The sequence below is a fragment of the Medicago sativa genome, chromosome 1 (genome assembly GCF_051527215.1).
Source record: "Medicago sativa cultivar Bolivia chromosome 1, Bolivia_mono, whole genome shotgun sequence".
In the NCBI taxonomy this organism is placed as follows: Eukaryota; Viridiplantae; Streptophyta; class Magnoliopsida; order Fabales; family Fabaceae; genus Medicago; species Medicago sativa.
In genome coordinates this window covers 77,610,643-77,634,519 of record NC_140749.1, presented here as the reverse complement: position 1 = coordinate 77,634,519, position 23,877 = coordinate 77,610,643, and the positions used below count along the sequence as shown (strand labels likewise).

The 23,877-nt window shown below is 35.3% G+C and overlaps 2 protein-coding genes across 2 annotated transcripts; both read left to right on the top strand.

The window, feature by feature from the left end:
• The first annotated feature begins 6,256 nt into the window (after positions 1-6,256).
• BSL1 (BRI1 suppressor 1 (BSU1)-like 1) lies at positions 6,257-17,002 on the top strand. The gene is made up of 21 exons (XM_085738043.1): positions 6,257-6,732; positions 6,815-6,875; positions 6,973-7,051; positions 7,175-7,254; positions 7,340-7,434; positions 8,286-8,385; positions 8,487-8,556; positions 8,803-8,904; positions 10,679-10,760; positions 10,899-11,066; positions 12,743-12,914; positions 13,025-13,226; positions 13,303-13,470; positions 13,591-13,829; positions 14,849-14,933; positions 15,034-15,132; positions 15,204-15,403; positions 15,490-15,565; positions 15,968-16,103; positions 16,329-16,468; positions 16,571-17,002. The coding sequence occupies exons 1-21, from the start codon at positions 6,531-6,533 to the stop codon at positions 16,652-16,654; spliced, it is 2,640 nt and encodes an 879-aa protein (XP_085594169.1). The 5' UTR covers positions 6,257-6,530; the 3' UTR covers positions 16,655-17,002.
• Positions 17,003-18,929: 1,927 nt separating this feature from the next.
• SWA1 (transducin family protein / WD-40 repeat family protein) lies at positions 18,930-20,858 on the top strand. Its single transcript, XM_085738036.1, has one exon. It carries the CDS (start codon positions 19,102-19,104, stop codon positions 20,692-20,694), a length of 1,593 nt encoding a protein of 530 aa, XP_085594162.1. The 5' UTR covers positions 18,930-19,101; the 3' UTR covers positions 20,695-20,858.
• Positions 20,859-23,877: the final 3,019 nt, after the last annotated feature.

The following is a 23,877-nucleotide window of genomic DNA, read 5'->3' as shown; positions in this document are numbered from 1 at the left end:
AAGAAGCTTTGTCATAATTTTTTTTTTTGGAAGAATTGTCATAAAAATATTTATGACAAAGGCAAATATTTTTTCATCTTATATGCATGTAATTTTTCTTCTTCTTTTTAACAAGTAATGAGGCAAAAAAAAAAAAAAGAGCAGGAATTAAGTTCCAAGTTTATCTGTCAGGATGAGAGACTCTGTGTCACATGGGGACAGTTCCAATAAACATAGCACCTTTAATGTGGTCTCTCCTTAGCCATAAAATCTGCACACATATTTTGTTTCATAAGAACATAATAGCGCAACCGTTTCCAAGCAATTATACTCAATAATAACGTTGATAGTCTTTGTTATGACAAAAATCAAGACTCATCTGGATAGCATGCAACTTAGCCAACACATCACCTTCAACTTCATAATGAGAAAAATCAACTATTCGATCACTATCATGGTTACGAACAACACCACCAACACCTAAGCACCCATAGCTTTCTAGAAAACTACCATCGACATTGAGTTTGAGAGTACCATTCGGAGAGAGAGAGCTCCAATGAGCTATTAGTGTGGATCTATTCAAAAATTTGGATAGTAATTCATCATGCAAAGAAAAGGTCTTTTGTACCACATCATGAATACGCCATCCAATGTTGACACGAAGGTGAAAATGATTTTGTGATTATTTTTCTTTATCTTTATCTAAAAAAAAGTTTATTTTGTTTAAATAAAATATTACATAAATATCCTCTTATAAGTGGTTATTTATAAGAAAGGCATATGGGAGAATTATTAATTAAAAACATATGGAAGTAGACTTAGCTAACTTCGTATTTTTATGTCCGAACTCAAAATTGGACTAGATCATCTCCTTCACTCTCTATCCTCTCTCTTCTTTTATCTCTTCCCCGCCCTTCAATTCTCTATTCTCTATCATCCCTCCCTTTGTAATCTGAAGGAGATGAGCCGAACATCTCAAAATCCTAGAGGCAGAGTTCCTTCCTTATAATGGCGTTCACTTCTCATTTCTAATGTGAACGTGTTTGTTTCAAGTTATATTTGTTGATTCATCGGAATAAAATGATAAAACACATATGCCCATATTTGTTACAAGTTTACTAAATTTTATTCTCAGGTGTAAAATGTTCTTGGGAATAGAAAAAAATTTCAAAAAAAAAATGAGAATAAAGTTCCCATGAAGATGAGAATAAAGTTCCCATGAAGATGAGAATAAATTCATATGAAGTTACCTATCATAATGGTGCCATTTAATATACACAAAGCACAAATTTGTGTATATGTATAAAGTTACTTTTTCAATGCACAACTTTTTTGTCCACCGTTAGATCAATGAAGAGTACCGATTTTATCATGGTCTAGCTATACTATATTTTTTTTTTCATCCTCTGTTATGTTGTCTTCAACCTCCATGAGCATTATTTTTCCAGATCTAAGAATTTTACAATAGATGGTGCTGATAGGATTTTTTTTTTCACAACATGTTATTCATAAGAATTTTTTACAACAGATCATAAGAATTTTTTCACACATAATTGATAAATTGAATTTGAGACTTAGATCATGATAATTCCCAAACAATCACTTTCTTCATGAATCAATTACAATGATAATTGGACCAAAATCAAAACATCCAAACGTGTTAATGGAGAAAACTGGAATGCCAATCTCTCTGCGACTCTTCTTCACAAGTTTAACATTTTTAATGTTTATTTGTTGAACCCATTTTTAATGTTTAATCAAAATGGGTCAATTTTCATTTTCTCTTACAGAGACGGACGACGAGGTGAGGGAAAGGCAGAGACAGAAATTCTGCTCCAGCAAAGAAGAGTGAGAAAATCGTGGATTTGTAGTTCAGTGAGGTTGTAATAGAAGATGGAATTGGTGCGCATTAAGAAAGGTTAGACGGAAGTGTGGGAGTTGTGGAGAAGTTATGTACGGAGAGGTCGTGGTGGCGGAGGTGGCCACCGGAGCGGTTGAGTTTGGTGGTGGTGGGGTGAAAAGTGGGAGGTTGAAGACAAAGTGAAAAAATATATAGTATAGACAGACTATAATAAGATCAATGTTCCTCTTTAATCTAATGGTGAAAAATAACTTGAGTATAATTTGTGTATGGTACACAAATTTGTGCATTGTGTAGGCTAAATGCCACCTATTATAATCCCTGTTTTTATGGGTGGCATTTAGCCTACACAATGCACAAATTTGTGTATCATACACAAGTTAAGGAAAGTTTTTTCTAAATCATTAGATTAAAAAGAACACTGATCTTTATTATAGGCTGCCCACACCATATATTTCTTACTTTGTCTCAAGTACTCTTCTATCTCCCTCTTTTCACCATCAACACCACCACTACCAAACCAATAGCAGGAATTATTTCACTTTATTAGACCTCACCCCCTTAATCCTGATGTCAATTTTCAATCTCGTTTCCTTATTCAGTTATTTTATCCCAATTCAAATTCAGCTCTAAAAGTGTCAAAAGTTTTTTTTTTTTTTTTGAAATTGAAGAGACCCATCATTTGTTGTGATAAAAATTAAAACTTTATTGATTTTGATTGTGCTGGTTTGAACAACGATGTTGAAGTCATTGATGGTGTAGTTGCTAATGATGAAGTTAAGATAATTCTGATTCATCAAAACTGTGATGGATGCAACAACGTGAATCTAATAAGTTAAGCTTTGACAATATTTTGTCGTCCTGAAGCCTGTGAAGCACACTCAAAAGGGTTTTTGGTGAAGAAGTTGGAAAGGAAGCAATTGAATAAACCTTCATGGTAGTTTGATGCCGCGGCTCCATTACTAGATATGAAGCTTCTCATGTGATTTATAGAGTAAAAAATTGATACATATATGGTGTAAAAAGAACTAAGAATTGATGCGCAACTGTAACGCTTGTTATTATTGTAATAAATCCATTAGATTTTTTGAAATTAATTTGTTACTGTTTATAGTGATGTGAGATTTTCTGGCATAAGATTTTGACTTGGGTGAAAAATGATAGTTTAGTGGTGTGTGAATGTAAAATTCTGAGATCTGAAAAATAGCACTCATTGGAGGTTGAAGACAACATGATAAAGAGTGAAGAAAAAATATAGTACAGGTAGACCATGATAAAATTGGTACTAACTCATTGATCTAATGGTGTACAAGAAACTTGTGCATTGAAAAAGTAACTTTGTACATATGCACAAATTTGTGTAGTGTGTATACTAAATGGCACCGTTTTTATGGTTCGTAGGAATATTATAAAACTAATCAAACATATTTTTTCTAAATACCTTAGAATAACATTATCATCTTTATATTCCAAGAAATGTTATTCCCGAGAATAAATTTGGTAAATTTACTTGAAACAAACACACCCCAAGTTTTTACTACTTCTCTTTTTTATTTCATTTTCATTTCATGCTACTTTTACTACTTTTATTTAACTTTAAAAAGTTATAATTCTTTTTTTTTTTAAGAAAAAAAATAGAATACTTGAAAGCTTCATGAAACTAATTGATTAAGTGGAATGCTAGCAACACTCATTTTTCAACGCTTTCTCTAATACTCACTCTTTTATTGAATGATATCAATGTATGTCCGACCACTTTGTTTGGGTTCAATTTCAAAGCATAGATCCGCAATGATTTAAACCAATAAGAGAGTGAGTATTACAAAGAGTGTTTAAAAGAGAGTGTTCATAGCATTACTTATTGATTAAGTGGATAAGCAATCTTAATAAATTAAAAATGGATGAATTTAGCTCAAAGTTTTAAAATTCTAAAGTTTATAAATTATTAATTTGATTCAATCGAATGAATAATCCAGAGTTTAATTAATATTCAATGTCAATGTGAAAATCATTTACACTTTTATGTTCATCCAATCATATTTTAGCAAAAAGATGTTAGTGAGTTAGCAATATATAAAAAAAATACATAAAGAGTGAATAAATATATAAACAACTAAATCAATGTCTACACTACTAAAAGTGGCTATGCCTGGCTGTTTTCTCATACTAACACGGTTACAAATGTTCAACCCTTCACCACTTGGTCTTGGATTTGGAAATTAAAACTTTCGAAAAAACTAAAATTCCTCTTTTGGTTGGCGTGCCCACTCTCTTTTTGCTCAACAACAGGAATATGGCCTCTTCGGCCCTTTGCTCTCGTTGTGGCCTTGAAGATGAGACTTTTCTACATGCATCTGTGACTGCAATTTCTCTAAATCTATTTGGCACCGTGTGGGTTTTCATGATGAGAATTTCTTTTTAGATATGGAGGTGAGCCATTGGTTAAAGGAGGGTTCTTTAGGCCATATTTCTTTCATTTTTGCGGCCACTGTTTGGTGGGCTTGGCGCCATCGAAATCTCACGTGTCTCAACAATGAGACTTGGACTCTCAGTCGCCTCTCTTGCAACATTCACAGTATGGTAAATTCTTTCAATCTTTGTTTCAAAAATAGTTCTCAAATTGATCAGGTTGATAGATTCATTAGATGGAATAATGATAATTATTCTTGTGCCATTCTTGATGTTGATGGTAGTTGCATGGGTACACCCGTACGATCTGGTTTTGGTGGAATTATCCGTAATAGTTCATGATACTATTTATCAAGTTTTCCTGGCTGCATCAATGTTTCTTCTGACATCCTGTATGCTGAGCTTTACACTATCTACCAGGGGCTTATTTTGGCAAAAAGCTTGAACATAATTGAGCTTGTTTGCTATACTGACTCCTTGCATTGTATTAATCTCCTTAAGGGGACACCAATGAGATACCATGTTTATGCTGTCTTAATTCGAGATGTTAATTGAGCAAAGTAATATCATTGTTTGTCACACCCTTAAAGAGGAAAATCACTGTGCAAATTTGCAAAACTTGGTGCTAATTCGGATACTAAGCTGCTCTACCATGCCTCTCCTCTAGATGATCTCGTGCAACTTCTTAGGATGGACGCAGTTGGAACCCTCTACTCTAGAGAGTAATTCCTTCTGTTTTTTTCTTTCTTTTTTTTGTTGTTGCCGTTTTCTTTAGTTGAGCTGACTCATTTATGTAATCGGACCTCTCAGACAGGACCACACCAACCCATTTGATACATCTACTTCTAAGAACACATTTAGCCCAACTTTCTTTCAGAGTAAAAGTTGTTTTAATATTAAAGCTATGATTAATAGCTTTATAAGTCAAGCTAAATACTTCCAAACAAAAAACATACTAAACTCTGTGCATATTTGTTATCACTCTTGTAAATTTTAAAAGTACATCATAATCCTGTTTAATAGTAAACCATTAGAATTTTATGATAAATACACTTTGTAACTCAAAGAGTCATCACTTGAGTCATTATAATTTCGGTAAATAAGCGTGATACAAATTTAAAATATATTGTAGTTTGTTGAGGTTTTTTTCTTCTTCATGTAAACTCGTTATTTTCCGTTTGTACAACTGTAGAGACGAATCCCTCGAGCTTTGCAAGACTTAAATGGACGACAAACTCTCCACAAGAATTCTAACGCTGCTGCACGTCCAAAGCTAGATTCGAACACATGACCTTTGTTAAAGCTAAAAGAGACTCGTGTCATCTCATTCAAACGCTTTTGGGTTAGTTTGTTGAGGTTTGATTTACTTTGTGTTGGAAAAAACCAGCATGATTTTCTATTAGTCATCTTAACTACTCCATGCTTACCACAATAAATGATTTATTCTACTTTGTCATCAGGCCAGCCCGCTTGAACGATTCCTTATTCTTTGGAGATTAAGGAAAACATGTTGTTCTCTTTTTGATTTATAATTTTTTTTTAATATATGTACAAAATGATCAAATGACTCGATTATTATGGGATGAAATAATTATCATTTCTGCTTCGTAAAATATGTTAAAACTAAGATTACCATACATTTCCCACAGCAAAGTTACTAAATCTTGGTCTCTATTATACTCAGTTACTTACTCTAGAATTTGATATCGATCATTGTAATTGTGAGTGACCGGCGTGTGATTTTAGTCATGTGTTGTGTTTTGACATTGATTCATGACAACCTGTAACACTAGTTTGACTTGCGCGGGCCATCTGTCTGAGAAGTGGTGGCTAACTAGGTTCCCTTCTTTTCCATCCCCACTACCCTTTCTTCAATTCAATTCAATTCAATTCAATTCAATTCAACAATTCACATAAAATAATTATCAACTAGATTCAACCGAGTCTTTTCTCTGTTAATTACTCTAAATAAATAAATAAAACTCCTCCCTCCACCTTTATCAACCCAATTTCAACATAAACAAAAACAAATAAAACTCTTCTCCTTACTTCATATACACTTCCAATTCTCTCTCAATAATTTAAGATCAACACAATTCTCTACTTAGTTCTTGATCTATCATCTTAATTTGAAATCAACAAAGAAAATACGTTACAGTTATTATTATAGTTTACTATATAAATAATATAAACGGGTCCGGAGCTATTCCGGTCCGGGTCCACCACCATTGCTTAGGGTTCTTCTTCATTTTCTTCTTTCTCTTCAACAATACAATTTTCGATGGGTTCGAAACCGTGGCTATATCCTGCTCCAACTTATAAACCTATAGAAAGTTTTTGGGATACTGATGAAGATGCACCTGGTCCTCGCTGTGGTCATACTCTCACCGCCGTCGCCGCCACTAAGTCGCATGGTCCACGTTTGATTCTCTTCGGTGGCGCCACTGCCATTGAAGGAGGATCTACTTCAGCTCCTGGCATTCGTAATAATTTTCTACTTTGCATTCATTTTTGAGTTATGTTATGTTGTTGAATTTTGCTTGAAATTTGTTTCTCTGTTTGTAGGATTAGCTGGAGTTACGAATTCAGTTCATGCTTATGATGTTGATTCAAAAAAATGGACTAGGTTCGTTCATTCATTTTGAAATTCAGCTTCATTTTTTGTTGAATTGAATTGCCACTCAAGTAACTGTGTTTGTTTTATATTATGATATGGTGTATAGGATTAAACCGGCCGGAGACCCACCCTCTCCTCGAGCTGCTCATGCCGCAGCCACCGTTGGCACAATGGTTGTTTTTCAGGTGATTATGTGATTAAATTTTGATGATACTTTCTCTTTTACTTGGTTGGTTTGTTTGTTTTGATACGGTGTTATGACTTAACATATCTGTTTGTTTGGTGTTTGATTGGTTCTGCTTGGCTAGGGTGGGATAGGTCCAGCCGGGCATTCTACCGATGATCTCTATGTGCTCGACTTGACCAACGATAAATACAAATGGCACAGGTGAGTTCGATATTTCCTTTTTCATACTTCTAGAATTTTGACAAAACTGTGGCATTTGTCAATATTTCAATTGATTTAATTGTAGAGTCGTTGTACAAGGGCAAGGACCGGGGCCTCGCTATGGCCATGTGATGGACTTGGTTGCTCAGAGGTATCTTGTTACTGTCAGCGGAAATGATGGTGAGTGAAATTCTGGACTAGTTGTCGTTTTCCACATTTTATTAATGAAACCGCGTTGGACGATTAAATGGATGTTTGCTTATCATTCAAGACATCACAAACGTATGATTAACTACATGCAATCAATTTTTACTTTTACATTTATTGTCTTGGAACTGTGCAATTGGATCGGAACGGTTATACAAACATGCCACAAGTTGTTGTAAAGACTAGATGTATGGCCGACTTTTTGGACGGAACAATAGTTAACGCGGCCCACTACACAAGGCTGTAGTTAGGTGGGGTCTGGAGAGAGTAGATGTATGCATCCTTACCCCCGACAAGTGGATAGGCTGTTTCAGGATTTGAATCCGTGGCCTCCAGGTCACAAGGCAACAACCTCACCGTTGCAGCAAGGCTCACTTTCATGGAAAATTAATTAATGAGTAGGCAAAATGGTTAAGTAAAACATAAATGATAAACTTGACTTGTGAATGCCTTAAATACAATTGCCTTTCGGATCCAGGTTTTCCATACTAGATTGAAAGTTGGGGGAAAACTATTAAATAGTCACAAGTCACAACGCAATCCTTTAAGAATTTGGTGGTTATAGTTTGACTTTTTTTTATTCCAGTGTTATTACGTAGTACCGGCATTTCGTTTTGATACAATTTTTTATTTTATTTTTATAAAAAATAAACACTATTAAATTAGCAGGGAAATTTCTCCAAGTTGTTTTCCTTGTATAGTCTTATGCTACATATTTCCGTGATCCGTGTGGTTGTAGAGTGCATGTCTTAGTATACTATTGTGAAGAAATATTATGTCGTCTGGTGATATATTACAAATAGTTTTTTTTAACCATTTGGTAGGGAAACGAGTTGTGTCTGATGCTTGGACTTTGGATACGGCTCAAAAGCCTTATGCGTGGCAGAAGCTGAACCCAGAAGGTGATAGGCCTTCTGCTAGAATGTAAGTCTGTCTAGCCTTTTGGCAAGTGAGTACTTACCTGTCTTCACTTTTTAATTATACAAGCATATTGCCATTTTACATTATTCTACCTCAATTTATAGGTATGCTACTGCTAGTGCCCGCTCAGATGGAATGTTTTTACTTTGTGGTGGAAGAGACTCTTCTGGAACTGTATGTCTTGTACTTACTGTGTTAATTAGATAATCGTATTATGTAGCTCTTAGAAAACATGATGTGATAATCTTTCATGCATGGATTATAACACCCCGTTTTTCTAATTAAATTGTAGTGTGTTGAGTAATAATTAATTTTGTTGAAGCAGAAAAGAATACTTTGTGATGTCATATTGTTATGAATCTTGCATCTGAGGCCTATTTGGTGAAATATAATATCACTTATTGTATTTGTCCTCTGCAGCCACAAGCAGACGCCTATGGACTGCTCATGCATAGGAATGGCACGTGGGAATGGACTCTTGCTCCTGGAGTTTCCCCTTCACCTAGGTATCAACATGCATCGGTAAGTGGGATATTTGAACAGTAAATTTCTTGTATGATTTCTCTCGTCACTAAGATTCTGGATCTCTGTTAGTTATTATTACTTAAAATGGTGACATGATTTGATTCTTTATTTTTGACTATTCATTCATTCATGATATAGATGTCAAGATTAAACTCCTTTCACTTTTGTAATAAAATCACAGATGTCAATTGTAAGAATTCATTTTATTTCTATCTAATGGTTAAAAACATCATGTTTTCACTGTGTGGTCTCCCTTTTATTAAGATAACTACCCACTTAAAGCTATCTTACGTACACACACCTTGGTTGGCAAACTTTCGAGTTAACTTGTTTATGCTGTGTTTGGTGTGGTGTTGGAAAGTAAGAAATCGCGGCAGGAAACCGCGTTGACGTGGAAGCCGTGTTTTTTAGCTTGCTTCTTTTCACGTCTAGTGCTCTTTGAGACGTACGTTTAGCACATATACCGCCAAACCAAACAGGCTATTACTCATTCGGGTTTTCATTGCTAGATACGGAAATCAAGTTGAATGGCATGCAGACTCGTTATTGAGTAAACTCTACTTAACTCTTGTGGACTCGTTCAGACTCAATCAAAATTGAGAGTTTATGCTCGAGTGAGCAAGTTCAATAAAAAGAAAAAATCAGACCTAAAAATATGCTAAACAACAGCTTTTCAACTTTTACCTGAAATATTCTCATTTTGGTTACCTCTCGATGCTTCCTTGTCATCATTCCCACCTTTGTTGTCAAGATCGTGATCTAAATTGTCCGATTGAATGCAAAATAACATTTTAAATTGGCGAGATCGTGGAATTTATTGCAATCCCAAAAATGCCATTTCTAGGTCAAGCTGTGTAACATAATACCCTAAATGCAGCCCGACTGCTGCAGCGAAGCATCACCATCCCCATGTTCCACCTCTAATTGCCATCCGTAGTGCGGTCAAGTTGGTATGGTTCTAGCTATATCGTGCGGCTGCAGCATAACTACATCTTCGTCACACTGTCTCCATTTTCGTCTCTCTTGTTTTTACCATCAGTCTCAATCTTATCATACTGTCAGCGAGCCCTATCTCTGAAACTTAAAGGGCCCTTTTTTTAGTTTTTTTTTGTTTATTTTCTTTATCTTTATCTTTTTACTATTTTGTTCAAAATTGGTTTGGGCCGAGTGCTAGCTATCCATGAAGGCCTAATAATAGATAAGTAAAGAATGATGGGTTAATTTTAAATATTCCTTATCCATAATAAATAAATTAAAATAATTTTTTATAAAATTAATTAATTTATAATAAAATATTAATTTTCTAGTTTTTTTGTCAACTATTTTTAAGTGACGAAAATGTTAATTTAATATATACTAGTATAATTTTATATATATTAATTGATTGATTTGCGAAGGACGTTACAAATGATTAGGCACAAGCTTAATTAATATTTAATAGATGATTCATAATCCTAATGAAGGAAGCAAATCATGAATTACTAGTAGTATATAAACTATTCTGTAGAGATAATCTTTGATCCTCTTCTATTTAAAAAAATTGAGGAAGGGGGAAATTATCATTAATTAAAGTGGCAATAAGACCATTTTACAACTTTCCAGTTTCCACCCAAGGGATTTGAATTCTGTCCCATGAGGTTACAAGGCCAAGCTCTTATCACTGTCTTCCACGCTATTTTAAGCTAAAATCCTGATATCATGAGATGTATTCTAGCTATTCTAACACCTTTGAAGATTGTTTTTTGATTGAATATGACATTCATTCTATCAGGTTTTTGTTGGTGCACGGTTACATGTTACAGGAGGTGTTCTTAGGGGTGGGCGAGCTGTCGAAGGTGAACCATCCATTGCAGGTAACTTGTATTTATAATCCATTACAATTTTTTTATTGTACGTGTTTCTTGCCATGCTGTCTTATTTATTTGGTCTACTGGTGTGTGATTATTATTTATTTATATTTATATATAAATATTATTTTCTTGTTTTGACAGTATTGGACACTGCTGCTGGGGTTTGGTTGGATAGAATTGGCATTGTGTCCTCGTCACGCTCAAACAAAGGTCATGATTATGATCCTTCGTTGGAGCTTATGCGTCGTTGTCGCCATGCAGCAGCAGCTGTTGGTGTTCAAGTCTATATCTATGGTGGTCTTAGAGGAGGTACGTACTTGCATTATGAGCAATGAACGATAGAATAAGGGTTCATTTTCACTTGAAAAACCAAATGCAGCATATTACAAAAGCAATTAGCTGATATAAGAACAAAATGACTTTTTATGCATTATGCGAGATAAATGCCGTCAGTCAGTCATATTGATGTACTGATTTTGCCTTTTTATCAAATCAAATGGCATTGATTGGTTTGTTGGCAGCTGCATGCGGCTCTAGTTCTGTGTACTACTCTCCTGGCAAGCATTAAGCAAAATCCACATTTTACTTTTCAAATTATGTCCTGTGTTTTTAAATTGAAGCAGATGTGTTTAGTTCATTTTCTTAACCATGTCCAATCATACAGCCATTTGATTTCCATATCATAGCAGGAAATTTTGTTTGCCTGTGATATCTCTGATGGTGAGCGATCATCGAATAGGTTATCACATCTCATGCTGAAAAATGATTTGGCCCCCTTTTGAAAATATAACAGTGTAATTGTATTTGCTCTTCCACTCCTTTGTTGGCTTTCTTTGACAATCTCGCACATTTTTCTGAAAGTGGTGTTATACTGTATTTTTCTCTCAACATATTCTAATTCATTAATAACCTTTTTTTCTTTCTTTTTTCCATGCATCGTATCGTAATGCCTCCCTGATTCACATGTGAACTTTGAAACAATGCACAAGGGGAGAGTTTGTTTTGTTCTAACACACACACACACACGCACACACCCGGCACGTGGAGCATATGATCCAAGCTTGTTACAAATATATTCAATGTGAGGTTCCCTGAGAGATTTAGCAAACATATTTGCTAATTGGTCGTTTGAGTTGGCAGAACCAATTGTGATTTCCCATGAAGAGCGTTCATTCATGAAAAGGAAGACAATTCCTATGTGTTCACTTTTTCATGAAAATTGGGATTGGGGAAATATGTAGGGTAGCTTGGTTATCACAAATTAATTTCATGCGCTTCATATCTGCCAGCTGAAGCAATTGTTTTAGCCACATAATTCCCATGTTGTTGCCATTGCATGATACTCTCTCTGCCTTTCCATTAGATCCAACAACAATGATCTTCTTCTTGCTTCTCCATGAGATTAAGTTTCCTGCAATGAAGATAAAATATCTTACGGTGATCATGCCAAGCAATTTCAGCACTGTGTTTGTTCTGATAAAATAACCCTCTGCTTTTAGAAACTAGCTTACCAAAGTTGTAGCAAAAACGATGTCAATTTTGGTTATTGTAAGATCGTTGAGAATGTAGCAAGACATGTGTATCTTCGTATCTTCCAGGACCTTTTTAATGGGTCCCCAAACCTAGTAGTAGTTTTACATTTAGATCCATTGGAGTGTAGTGTCAATGGGTTGAAAGTCCAACATGCTTGTTTGCTGGGATGACCATGATATGGAAGATGAGTAAAACAAGTGAGTGATGTCTGTTGAGGAGTGGAGAACTATTGATACGATGCACTTAGAAGAATGTGTTTTATTTTATCAGTTAGCTAGCAGGAACTAGAATTCCTATTTAAGGAATTTATAGGTTTTTAAGTTCTCTAATTTTACTTTGGACTGTGTGTCTTGATAAATTTATATCTTTGTTCATCGTAAATTGTTTCTCAAATATTTCTAATCTGTTTTCTTTATTCACCAATTATAATGAAGCCATGTTATCCTGTGCAGATCTACTACTGGGTGATTTCTTAGTGGCTGAAAATTCGCCATTGCAGCCTGTCATCAATGAGAGAGGTTCACCTCTTACAAGTCCCAAACACAATCAGTCTAACTTCAATTATAATGCAAAAACACCAAGTTTGGATGGTGGACCAGGAATCCCGTCATCTGGTGGCTCAGGGTATGTCATTTGTTGCTTCTTTCGTTAGAAGCTCGACACTTCTAGCTTGTCATTCTTGTGCATGGGCTATTTCAATTTTATGACAGCTTGATATGTGTTGATTTTACCAGCTTGGACACAGTTTCCCTGGAGAAACTGAGGGAAGCATCAGCTGCTGAAGCCGAGGCCGCCAGTGCTGTCTGGCAATCTGTGCAAGCTATATCAAGTAGTCCTGCTGATGAAACATTCGTGTCAGATGACAACTCACATGCTGCCGACACAGTTTCAGATGGAAGTGACACAGAGGGAGATGTTCGCCTTCACCCTAGAGCTGTATGTACTTGGAATCCGTACCTATAACTGATGAAGTTTCTCTCAAGGACGCAAATTAATAATGTTTTTATTACAGGTTGTAGTTGCTAAAGAGGCTGTAGGTAACCTAGGTGGATTGGTGAGACAATTGTCCCTGGATCAATTTGAAAATGAAAGCAGACGCATGCTTCCCATAAATAATGATTCGCCATATCCTACAAAGAAGTTCACTAGACAGAAATCCCCTCAGGGTTTACATAAAAAGGCAAGCATTATCAGATGCACATTCTTCTTCCCTTATATTATTGGAGCTTAACATGTGTGTCCATTTAATTGTCATATTGGTACAATAGATAATCACTTGTTGTCATTCTCTTCTTGCCAGATAATTTCAAATTTGCTCAGGCCACGCAACTGGAAAGCACCTGCAAATAGGCGGTTCTTCTTGGATTCTTATGAAGTGGGTGAGCTTTGCTATGCTGCCGAGCAAATATTTATGCATGAACCAACTGTTCTTCAGCTGAAAGCCCCTGTCAAAGTATTTGGTGATCTTCATGGGCAGTTTGGTGATTTGATGCGGCTTTTTGATGAATATGGATTTCCTTCAACCGCAGGAGACATCACGTAAGCTTGTTATATGTATACATGGGTAGATTAACATTCCTTATACCAAAATAGCTTATGCTAATATTATCAATCAACTCTTCTCTATTTCTCTGACACTATGTAATCCTGGATTTTTATTCCTTTGCGCCAATTAAAATTTAGTTCCAACGTGCTAGTCTTAGACTAGCATATTGTAAAATGTCATTCATCCAACTTTTTTTCAATTTACAACTCCTTGGCAAGCAGATCACCAGATTCTTTTAAGAGTGTTTATTGGAAAATCTTATAGATACATCACAAAGATTTTATGTTAGAATTTAGATACACTTGAGACCATGTGGATGTTATTGTTGACTTACGGTTTCATCCTTTAAAACACAGTTAAGCACTATTTGATTGACTCTAAAAATATTCCTTTCCTTTGATCTGTGGATTTCAATATGCATTTCTTCTGAGTGGTTTGTTGCATTTGAACTCTTCAACATGTCTAAAATTGTTTCTATCCAAAACCAAGTCTAGAAATGTTTACTCGCAATTTGTTGTGAATAGAAGTAAAACATGCAGGGGGGATGTTGTGGGTTAACTTAACATGTGCAATGTGTTTCTTAATACTATTGTTTAATTCTGCACTAGCGGTGCATTTGGATAAACAACTTAGTTAAGTGATGATTGAATAAGCACTTATGTATAAGCTATTTCTATAATCAAAGAGAAAACATGGTTAAATTGTTTTCTTATAAGATTTAAGCTATTCTGAAGAGCTTATTGAAATAAGATGTAAACATCTCATAGATATCTCACACCCTTCTATTTTCAAAAGCTACAATCTAACAAGTGCATATGTCAATAGATAAGTTCAAATAAGTCGTTTATAAGCCAATCCAAATGCAGCCTTGGTATGTTTCAGTTTGTTTTGTGTAAATAACACAGTTCTTCTATTACTATTTAATGTTGTGAGAATTTGTTGATTGCGGCATTCTCCTGCTGTTCTACTTAACATGATCATTTTGTAATTAGCTAAATAATTGATGTTTCAGGTATATTGACTACCTGTTTTTAGGAGATTATGTTGATCGAGGACAGCACAGCTTGGAAACCATTACCTTGCTACTTGCTCTTAAGGCAAGCTACTTTTAACTATAAAAAAGTTGTCAGCTATTATGGTATTTGGTCTTCATTTTCTTTATAATTGACTTTTGCTGGCGTTCTTCTGATTGTGCAGATTGAATATCCTGACAATGTTCACTTGATACGTGGAAACCACGAAGCTGCTGACATAAATGCATTATTTGGTTTTCGTATAGAGTGCATTGAGCGAATGGTATAGACAGAAACATATTTGTTTTGATTCAGTTTTTAGGTTCAATTCTGCAACTGACTAGATGCTTGTAGGGTGAAAATGATGGAATATGGGCGTGGACAAGATTCAATCAACTTTTTAACCATCTTCCACTCGCTGCTCTTATTGAAAAGAAAATTATCTGTATGCATGGTGGCATTGGAAGATCTATCCATTCAGTAGAACAGATAGAGAAGATTGAAAGGCCCATAACAATGGATGCAGGATCTATTATTTTAATGGACCTCTTATGGTATCCTCCTCTTTTTTTTCATTCTTTCTTTTCATGTTGGTGTTATGTATGCATTCTTTTGTCTTATATCATCTATACACTTGAAGGTCTGATCCCACAGAAAATGATAGCGTGGAGGGTTTGAGACCAAATGCTAGAGGCCCAGGGCTAGTCACTTTCGGGGTAAGTACGCTGTCATTCATTGGAAAAATGAGCCTTTCATGCAATTAGACAAATTCTCTAAATGATTTAGTTTAGGTTCTTAGTTACTTGAAAATGTCCACTCATCCTTGTCATCCTGTAGTGATATAAGTTAATGTTCTTGAGAACCAAAAACGAAATCAATTGAAAGTTTTTGGTGGCCTCCACAAGATCAAAAAGGATTAGGGTATAGAAGTTCGACAGTACAATTCTTACACAATTTTACATGTAAAATATCAATAGTTGTTTCTGAATACAAATCAAAGTTCATATCTTTTCTTCACAACATTTGTAGAATTGAATATTACTCAATAGCCACACATGCCTTATAGCTTTTGCTATTAAAATGCAAAATTAACCTATTAACTTCCTTATTTTCTACAGCCTGATCGTGTTGCGGAATTCTGTAAGAAAAACAAATTACAGCTCATCATAAGGGCCCATGAGTGTGTCATGGATGGTTTTGAGCGATTTGCCCAAGGACAATTAATCACACTTTTTTCTGCAACTAACTACTGTGGTAAGCATGATTTCTCATCTGCATTCTCTTTCATATGTAAGGAGGGGTTGGGTAGCTCATTGAGCTAAGGGAAAAGGAGTTGGAGGTCCTGCATTCAAACCTAAGCGAATGAGTAAAAATATTAATCTAACAAATTAACTACTCGCATTTGCCATTCGAAAAAATAAATAAATTTCTCTTTCATATGTGGTAGCATTTCAATCTTATTTTGGGTGTGTTATTTAGGAACTGCAAACAATGCGGGAGCTATACTGGTGGTAGGCAGGGGTTTGGTTGTGGTTCCAAAATTAATTCATCCCATACCCCCTCCCCTTCAGTCACCAGAGTCATCTCCTGAGCGTGTCATGGACGAGACATGGATGCAGGTAAGCTTGATTCTCTGTACCATGTTTAACAATAACTGAAAAAATGCATTTGCTGAGTAGCGAAATGTATACAAACTTATATTTTATTTTTTCTTATTATAGGAGCTTAATATTCAGAGGCCACCAACTCCTACTCGAGGTCGACCACAGCCTGACCTTGACCGTGGCTCCCTAGCGTATATATGACATGATGAAATGCAACCCTTGAGGATTTGTAATCAGGCCCCCACCAAATGTTGTTCAAATACCTGCAAATTGTTGCAGAATGCATATTTTGTACTGTATTCTTTTTCTAGTGGCAGATGATCAAATTCTCAGTTAGTTTGCAAGTAGCCCGAGTGTGGATTTTTGTAATTTACATTTAGCCTATTAACAAATGGGTGAGTATTGTTGATATTGGGTTTATAAGGGAATGGGACGTGGACATAATAGAAGAGATGTTGGCATCTTTGTACCCCTCAATATAGGGATAACTTTTAGTGAGGGAATACAGTATGTATATTGTATTATAAAAGAAATATATAATTTTTTCCATTTTAGGTTTTTGTAACATCTGGATTATTTCATGATACGATGAGATGAGAGTAGCAATTTCCTAGGTTTCAAATGTATTATTCCGGTTTCATGAAATGATTGACCACTTGATCTTGGATATAAGTATTGACTAATGACAGGAGGGTGAAGATTATTAGAGGAAACTTGAGATAATGACTGGAGGGTGAAGAATAATAGAGGAAACTTGAGGTATGAAAGTAGAGGCGGAAGAAGTTGAAGCAGAGTTGGGTAAGGAAATTGCGATTCATCAAAGATAAAATTGTTTAAGGTGTAGATGTGACCATTTTGGTCAAGGCATTTGTGACCATAATAAATTGGTGATGCACCCAAGTAGACACGTTATTAGGACCAGAACTATAATTTGTGGTTATTGTAAGGTGAAGTAAATAAAACCAGTAAGGTCAGGAACTCAGGACTGGGGGGGAGCTTGTTAATAAGGTATACAGCTTATTCCAAATTGGAGCATCATTGAGTGAGAATCAGTATGTCTTTGATACAGTAAAGATCATCTTAGCCAATAGCGTCTTCATGAAGGATCTACTTAGACACCGGAGATTTAAGAAAGTAGACATGTGACCGAAATTCAAAGAAGATACCATTCCCTTCGGCAAATTTTGACACCGAGACAAAATTCTTTATAATGTTTGGAACACATTGTAATAATCAATGGATACTATACGTAGACCTTGTCCGTTTATCAAGAAAACATGGTTGGGTCCAAATTGTGTTAGATTTTGCTGATATGCAGTAACATCTCCGGAGTCCAATATACCAGTCCATTGTGTCAAAGGATTAAGGTGCAAGGAACTCGTGTGTTTGTTGCCGTTGAGTTTATATATTTGCGCTTGGATGTTAAGGCTGCAAGTAGCATGTTGAGACTTGCGATCCGAAGAAGGTTTCTTCATAAAAATGATGTACAACATTGGAAGGCATTATGACATACTTCATGCAAAATTAATAAAGTGATTGCTAGCATGGGAGTCAATAATTTCTTCTAGTTAAGCATGGTGTTTTTTAACTAACCAATTTGCTTGTCAAATGTCAATAACTCATAAAAACAGTGAATAACGAACATAAACTTTTATTTGAGAATGTCTTCCCTCTAAATTTTCTCTATACATACACTTAAACATGCATACTAAGCCGCAACAATTGTAGGACATCTCTCTTTCAAGGAGGCAACGGGGATTCGACTTCCCCTGGGGGTAAGGTACTACAAAAGGAAATTGATCACGGATTATCAATAAAGACTAAAATTGATTCTTCTTAAATATACACAAATTTCAATCAAATACATTTCAATCAAATACCTCAACATTCTCAATTCATTATCTAAAATTCAACATCGAGCTGATTTGAAATCCACCTGGACTAACACACCATCATCCACAATGTTTGAAGTTAATTGATGGATGAAAACGCAATACAAATTTAGAGATTTTTTTGAGGGAAATTTAGAGATTATTATGCTAATTCAAAAAATTCAAAAACTAAACTAAATGATAATAACAAATTCAGTGACTAATTGTATATTCACTCATAATTTTTTGATCAATTGATTCTACCATTTGAAGATGCAATGCGAAGTACCCCTCGGATCATTATTTTAAGTAAAAATAAACTTTTTAAATTTATTAAATAAATACATATGTAGTCTATAATATAAGGGAAAAAAAAGAATGAATCAATTCTTTCAAAAAAAAAAAAAGAATAAATCAAATACAACCACATATTTAATATCACTAAAATATAAAAATGAATTTGTAAACAAACTTACAACACTTGTCAAAAAAAGAAAAAAAAACTTACAACATCTAAATTAATATTTACGATATGATAAAATCAAAATTACCAAAATACTATTGAATATTGTTATTTCTTTAAAAGGTATTTGGACATTGTTTTTTATTTTTTTACACGTTACACAAACCTCTACTCTTGATTGATACTACTATCATTGTCGCTCTCTCAAAAAAAAAACTACTATCATTGTCGCGCCGTGCCTCCCTCATTCATTCTTAAACCCTAAAAAACCAGCAAACGAATAAGACAGTGTTGAAGGTTTAGCAGCTTCATCAATGGAGGAAGCAAGAGTATCAAAGAACTTTCCAGTTAAACCTAAACTCAAAACCAAACCAAGAACACAATCCCAAACCTCTGAATCCAAATACTGGTCTTCCTTCAAAACCCAACAAATCCCTAAACAATTCTCCATCCCTTCCATCACCTTCTCCCCAAATCCACCCTATTCCTTCGCCGCCGCTAATTCAGCTTCCCTCTCCATCTTCAGCTCTCAAACTCTTGACCAAACCGCCACCATCTCCTCCTTCTCCGACACCGTCTCCTCCGTCTCTTTCCGTAACGATGCTCGTCTCCTCGCTGCTTCTGACCTCTCCGGGTTAATTCAAATCTTCGATACCAAATCACGTACCTGTCTCCGTCGTCTTAGATCAAACAATCGTCCTGTTAGGTTTGTTCATTATCCGCGTCATGATAAGTTGCATTTAGTTTCTGGTAGTGATGATGCCGTTGTTAGGTATTGGGATGTTAATGAGGAAACTCCGGTCATGGTGTTTCGTGGCCATAAGGATTATGTTAGATGTGGTGATTCGTCCCCGGTTAGTTCTGATTGTTTTGTTACTGGCTCTTATGATCATTTTGTTAAGGTTTGGGATGTTAGGGTTAGAGGTGAGACCAACTCGGTGATGGATTTTAATCATGGTTGTCCTGTGGAGGATGTTGTTTATTTGCCGGGTGGTGGGATGATTGCGACGGCTGGTGGGAATGCGGTCAAGATTTGGGATTTAATTGGTGGCGGGAGGCTTGTGTATTCCATGGAGAGTCATAATAAGACGGTGACGAAGATTTGTGTTGGGAGGATTGGGAAGGATTCGGGGAATGAGTCGGATCAGTATAGGATTATGAGTGTTGGTTTGGATGGTTATTTTAAGGTGTTTGATTACGGTAATATGAAGGTTACTTATTCGATGAGGTATCCTGCGCCGCTTTTGTCTGTTGGGTATTCGCCGGATTGTTCTACTAGGGTGATTGGAACTTCGAATGGGATAATTTATGCTGCAAAGAGGAAGGTAAAGGTGGATGAGAAGGAAGTTGGGGTGAGTGAGGCTAGTTCGGTTTGGAGAATTAGGCCGGTGGAGGATACTGAGAAGAAGGTTTTGAAAACTACTAACTTTAGGTATTTTCAAAGAGGGCAAGGTGAGAAACCATCTGAGGGTGATTACTTGGTTATGAAGCCAAAGAAGGTGAAGTTGACTGCACATGATAAGCTTTTGAATAAGTTTAGGCATGGTGAGGCTCTTGTGTGCGTGTTGGAAGGTAAGAATCCAGGGCATGTGGTTGCTGTGACGGAGGAATTGGTGTCTAGGAAGAAGTTGTTGAGGTGTGTTTCTGATTTGGATTTGGAGAAACTGGAACTTCTTTTGGCTTTCTTGCATAAGTATTGTACTGTGCCCAAGTATTCTAGTTTGTTAATGGGATTGGCTAATAAGGTTATTGAAATGAGGGCTGATGATATTAGGAATTCTGAAGTTCTCAAGAAGCATATAAGAAATCTCAAGAGCACTGTTGAGACAGAGATTCGGATTCAACAGTCGTTGCAAGAGATACAAGGGATAATTTCTCCTTTGTTGAGAATTGCTGGAAGAAGATGAAGTTTTGGCCTTCTGTCCTCATATGCGAGGTGTTTTAGTTCACTTATTGTGTTATTTTAGTGTTGTCTTTGTTTTTGTGGTTTAAGGAAATTTCAGTTTTAGAATTTTTGTGTGCCTTGTAAAGCACCCGGAAAAGTTATGGCTAATTTTTGAGTTGTTCTCTACTTGCTCAGTTACTCTTTCATCTATTGTCTCATATGTTATCTCCATATAGTTTTGTTGTGTACGTTATCCATCTGAAATTGCATATGTTTTAAGTTTGATTTTTTACTTTTGAATTGCATATGTCTCATATGACAAGTCTTTTTTACACTTGCGTCCATTTTGGGCTCTTGGGATATTTATCAGATTGCAGACAACCATAGGTGATTCAACATTTCCATGATATATAATATTTATTTTTCATCGGACTTGATCCATTTTGTTGAAATATTTGAAACGCTTGGATATAGCCGTGGTTTGTTAAACTCTCGAATTAACTCTTGAACTCTTACAAGTTTACGTTCTTAGGTCTCAAAAACAAGTTAACTCGCATGTAAATTCTCTTTCCGGAGAGAGACTCTGATCTATTCCTTTCCGGAGTTTTAAAATACTGAAGTTTCATCAAGTGGAGCTATTTCTTTATTGCTTCCAGAACCTGCAGTGTCAAGGGGAAAGGAAAACCAGTAGTTTGAATAGGTGAGCCTTGGAACTGCTTTGAATATCATTGCAGGGGCAGTTTCTGTTTCTATTTCTAAGACTGCTTTTAGACAAGCTTTAGTGGCATATATGTATCCATTCAGATTGTTGTTGCTGTTCTGTTAGAGTCAAGACTCAGGAGGTGTTGCACCCTAATTGTAGGCAATTTGGGTTGATAACAATTCCTGGCTTCTGCTTTATGTTATATCTTTGACTCAATCTTGAGTATTCCTTATACATGAGTTGGTTTTAACGAACACTTTGTTAAAAAAAAAAAAAGTAGTGGTAAGAACTGTTGCTGTAGGTCTTTTATTAGTATTCACTTCAGAATACCTTCATGGAAAGCAAAGCTATTTTCACTGAATATAACACTCTTCTAGTTGAACCTATGGTTGTTTTCTGTACATATGACAGTAGCAGTTCTGTTGCACATGAATTGTAGTGTGAATTTGTTATTCGTATGTAGGTGCTCTGCTCTGTTGGCAAATTCACAAACTTTTGGTGGGATGCACAGAATTTACAGAAATTAAAGGATCAAAGTTACTACATAACTGAAATAAAAGGATCAAAGTTACTCATAATTGTGTCACTGTAACCCCAGTGCTGCATTACTGCTACATGCTTTATATTTTATTCCCCATGATCATAAAAATTTGCCTTCATACTTACGGATACACTTTTAGTTATTTTACGCATTAATTGATTTCTCAAAACAATGCAAGTAATGAAAACAATATCAAAATCTAAATGATTGCCTTCCAGTTCTAAATGATTGCCTTTTAGTTAAGATATATTCTCTATATCACCCAACTAATGCTATCTGTGCTTCAGTTCTGAAGCAATATTAAATGGTCAAACTGTTTCCAAAAATGTATAACTTTCTGATTGTTCAAAGCTGTTTGGCTTTGCCAATAGGATATCATGTTTGTTGCCTTCTTTTAGAAATAATATACCACTTAATGCTAAAATCAGAGTTGGAGGGTTTCCATTTGTTGGATGCTGAGGAACATATTCATCTGGGACCCTACTGCAAGTACAGAACAATCTATGTCACGAGGATAGCTAAAAAAATTGCTGCAATCATTTGGAAAAAAAAGTTTAATACTAAACCTTAGTGCTTCAGCTCCCAGAATTTGTTTTTGTGGTATCCATCAATGTTGATCAAATCTAACCAGTGTTCAATGAGAGATAAATGTTTCACAATATCTTGTCTAATTAGACTTCTATAATGAACCAGAGAATAGTCCCATATCATAAGGATATCCTTTTGCAGGGACTGTTGTTTTTTGTTTTGATGTTTTGTTGTGATATGGTGGGTTAATCTTGATTGAACACTCCCTGCTAGTGTAGTTGGCATTGTAATTTTTGGCTTTATCCGGGTACCACTTGTGCTTGTTGTTCTAGTAGTTTCAATATGTTTTTCCGTTCCAAAACTAAAAGTATTTTATCGGTTGAGACTTGAGCATCTGCACCTGAACTGATATGCGAGATTTAGTTTGATCAATCCTTATCAAACCTCGATACAACACGATAATAATTGGATCACTAAATTTTACTTTAGTCATTTGGTTAAAATATTAATATATATTATACTTTTTTCCAATTTACTAAAAATGTGTTTGTGCTTATTACTACTAACAACTGTAATTGGAAGAAGGAAGAAAGTGAATGTTGTAAAGAAATACTAAGAACTCAAAAGTTTAGTGTGTCGAGTACATTAAAAATATAGTTGGTTTTTGCAGCTCAGATTCCTTGACAAGTGAAGGGAACTTTATTTTCCCTGTTAAGTTGTGACTTGAGAGTCTTAAGTAAAGATGATATGAGGATAAGAAAGATTTTAAAAGTGGGTAGAAAGGAGAGGATGATCTTCCAATATCTTCTCTCCATGATCAAGTCATTGTCTTTAAAAGACCAAAACTTCTTCCATTCATCATAATTTAACCTTCATTACTTGTTTAACTTCCCTTCCTAGCTGACATTATCTCAGCCTCATTCAATCCATGTTTTCTTTGCCATTTTCTTAACCATGTCAACCTCTAAAAGCTCGTATTCATCTTTCAAAGGATATGAAACAAATTAAGTACTAATGTGTCTATCTCTCCTTCATTTATTATGGGTTCTCTTCTACATGTTCAAGCTCTTTTGCCAACTTCACAGTTACTCACTACTATTACTCGAACCAAACAACAAACAAATCAAAATAGTCTTTCTCAATCTCAGCTTAACAATGAAAACTCCTCCTCATTGAACAATGACACGATGAGTTTTGATCATGAAAAAACAACATATGGAACAACTAATCGTGATGATAATGATTCGAGAACAATATAATTTCATTAATTCAATTTGAAATTATTACATAATAATGGTTGTCAAATGAACCCACAAGCCCCCTTTTACAACCATTGACTAAATTTTAAAACCACTATCAATAAAGGAAGAGCCATAGTTTATTTGTTTGAGCCATAAACCTCTTGAATTTCTGTTAGGCATACACCTCTGCCA